General features: G+C 31.9%; 1 protein-coding gene across 1 annotated transcript in view; it reads right to left on the bottom strand.

Annotated features, from left to right (window-relative positions):
- Window positions 1–3,302, bottom strand: part of LOC108754521 (acetylcholine receptor subunit alpha-like 1) — a 92,903-nt gene that overhangs the window by 26,566 nt on the left and 63,035 nt on the right. The window contains exon 3 of the mRNA XM_018496898.1: window positions 410–519. Within this exon, the coding sequence (XP_018352400.1) occupies window positions 410–519 (110 nt within the window). The remainder of the gene's footprint in view (window positions 1–409; window positions 520–3,302) is intronic.

The following is a 3,302-nucleotide window of genomic DNA, read 5'->3' as shown; positions in this document are numbered from 1 at the left end:
TATTATTATTAATATAATATATAAGGAGCAGACTTTCAAAATGCGTTTTGTCCAAAATTTGTAATTTTCAGAAAAAAAGAAAGTCTGCATACAAGAAAATTACTCACCTTACAGAAAATAACAATATGTCAATCAGTATAGGATGTGAAATATTAAACGAAATTGCTAAACAAAAATATTGAACAAATATATTTTGTTTGTCTCTTTTAAAGTTAAAAAACATAATGCACTTTGAAATGTTTTTTTTCAGCATATAAATTAACAATGAAACAATGCTTTCTGAACATTTCAGAGTAGCTTATAAGATGAGTCTTTCAACACTGAACGCTACGCCATTTCTAACTAAAAAAAATGAAATTTCGGACAAAATGCATTTTAGAATTCTGCTCTTCATATAATGTCAACTCACTTGTTGTAAAGAACAATGTCGGGTAACCATATGTGTTCCGATGGTACATGAAGGGTGTCGACACCGCCATATTCGTCCGGATTCCACTTCAGCTTGTAATCGTGCCACTCCTGAAAGCAAAAAGAAGAACTGTAAACATGTTATTGATTTAACAGGAATAAAAGTCTTACAGTGTTTTAAGATCGTAGCATCATTTATCAAATCGACGATTAAATTAATTGTGATATTATTTCAACTTCAATTTATATATGTGATTGTGTTTTAAGTCCAACAATAAATAACGCACAGTTTATACAGGATATTTCACAACTCACCGTTTTACAATATTTTAATGGCGTATTCTGGTGACAAAGTAAAATAAAAATTCTAATACAAAAATGTCGAGGCCACAATAATTTTTTAATATTTTTTTTAATCAATTAAATCGATTAAAGATAATCAATAATATTACACAGAATTCCCACGATAATCACGTTATTAAAATATTGTACGGTGATTGGGGACTGTTAAGCGTCAAGATCTACTCTCAATTGTATTGGGTCTTTTTTTATTTGATAAAGGTCTTAATGAATTATTGAGCAACCTTTGCCTAAACAAAGAAAAATGGCATGAAAATAAGCGGACCACGGAAGCCGTTTTTCTCTTCTATTCTTTCCCCTTTTCTTTACTTTATATATAACTACTCTTATTATTTTTCCTCCATTCGTATTGAAACAGTTGTGAAACTCATTACCATTTCATTTTTTTTAAGAAAGTGACAATTAAAAAATTGACATTTTGTAGATATTGACAGGAAATCAATCTTGAAATATATATTTTTATTGCAAAAACGATACATTTGTAACTCTTCTAGTTTACCGCCAGAGACCAGAAACGTCACTTATTCGTCATTCTGATCAAGTTCACATTACAATGATTTTTATAGAAAAAAGATATTTTTTAAATTAGGTAGCCCATACTGAAATTATTGCAAAAACAGTTGTACAGAAACATCCTATTTGGAGTTATGCACCATTTTTCCTTAAAAGGTTGCTTATAACATTGTTTTAATTCAAAATTTTTTTAATGCTTTCTCGAAAAGAGTTGCTAATTTCGATATGTACTTTTCTATCCAACAAGCGATTAGATTATAATAAAAAAAAATGTTTCTAAAAAATTTATTTCTAGGAGCTTATTGTCTAAAGTATAAGTTAATATTGATCCATAAAAGAGAAGTATATAATATTTGTAATTGAATATCCATCGTCATGAAGGAAATAGCCCATAATCGTCTTAACTGCCCCGATATATATCACCATTCAACTCCAAACCCTCTTACGACCACTAGGCGTCTTCGCGATCCTCATAATTATCTTACGGAAGTTTCGTCCATCGCTACCAATATCCGAACAGGAAGACGCGATATCCTATTTCTACGATCCACTTTTCGGTTTACGCGTTTAAGCGAAATGAAACGATTAAGAAGCAAAGTAATTACGGGACTCTCGGTTTTTCTTCTTGTCCGCTGCCCATCTCTTTTATTTTCACCAAGAGATTCTCCACGTTTCTCGAGACAGACAGCGAGACGTTCAAATGCATTGCGGCGAGAAAGGAATCTTTCCCAGGACAATATTTTCCTCTCCTTCGTACATCTCTCGCTGAATAGAAGAAAAAGAAGGAACCGAGGGATGCATCTCACGAGTCGCTTTGAGACTTCAACTTTTTCGCGCGTTCGTATTGAGAACGAAATTATTGATCAACGATAATGAGACGAGGCATTACAGCAGGCTAAAATGAATTTGCGTGCGTCGCGTGAGCTTGTCACATCACCGATCCTATCAGATCTGATTCCAAGATGCGTCGATATTTTCTAGAGTTAGATGGATATCGAACCGATAGTAAAGCGTAACTCACGAAACGCCAATGTTTTCTTACGACGGATCGATACTCGGGCGACGCCCGGCAGCTGAGACTGAGACGTTTATAATCCAGTTACAGCTTATATAAATTTCACTCATTCACACACACATCCATTAAACATCGACCAAATCTAACGCAGATTAACGTCATCAATAACAGAATAATCGTATTCAGTTTGGAGAGATACACAATCTCTAATTCCTAGTAATATTCGTAATTTGATTTTACCAGCTCGATCCTAAGTAATCATAGATAAAGCCATTTGAATATTCAATTATTCAAATAAAGGTATCCAATTTTGAAATTATTTCTCGATTATACAAAATGAAATGGAATACTATTGTTGCAAAGTGAAAAAATTATCAAGTCGGTCGTTTCTTCAAAAGTCATTTCTCTCCTTTATGTTTAATACGAAATTTCTTTTTCTCTTTTTCTTTTAATATAAAGCAAGCACGTGTAGAAAGAAAATTGTATCTTAAATGTACCGCACGTAATAATTTTCATTCTTTATGATCTATTAATTTATTTGTAGCGAGATTTCTCATTATTAAATGGCCGTGGCGTACGAGATCTCATCGGTGTAAAAAGAAGAAAGAGACTTTATAAAATGGAGTATAGTCGATTTCGTTCGTGGCGAAAATAAACGCTTTTTATACAAAGTTTTGCCGTTATAAAAATGGCTAATTACTAGTAATTTTGAAAGCTATTCCGTTGCGCTCGTTACACAGGTAACACAATAGCTTGTTATTTTATTCTTATTCATATCTTATCCAGTCGGAATGACACAATTCATTATAAGTAACGTACATACATAAAAAAGTTTTAATTTTAAAATAAATAGCATCCTGTATGCACGATGACAACAAATTATCCAGTTAAAAGACTGAAATGAGACTTATTTGTTTATAATTGATGTCTGTTTCAAAACAAATAAAATATACAAGTGATACAAAAAAGTTTTATGTTTATCAAATTATTAATTTTATATATATAT

Source organism: Trachymyrmex septentrionalis, unplaced genomic scaffold (genome assembly GCF_001594115.1).
Source record: "Trachymyrmex septentrionalis isolate Tsep2-gDNA-1 unplaced genomic scaffold, Tsep1.0 scaffold8, whole genome shotgun sequence".
Lineage (NCBI taxonomy): Eukaryota > Metazoa > Arthropoda > Insecta > Hymenoptera > Formicidae > Trachymyrmex > Trachymyrmex septentrionalis.
Note: the sequence above shows the minus strand (reverse complement) of the source record. Positions and strands in the feature narration are given on the sequence as shown.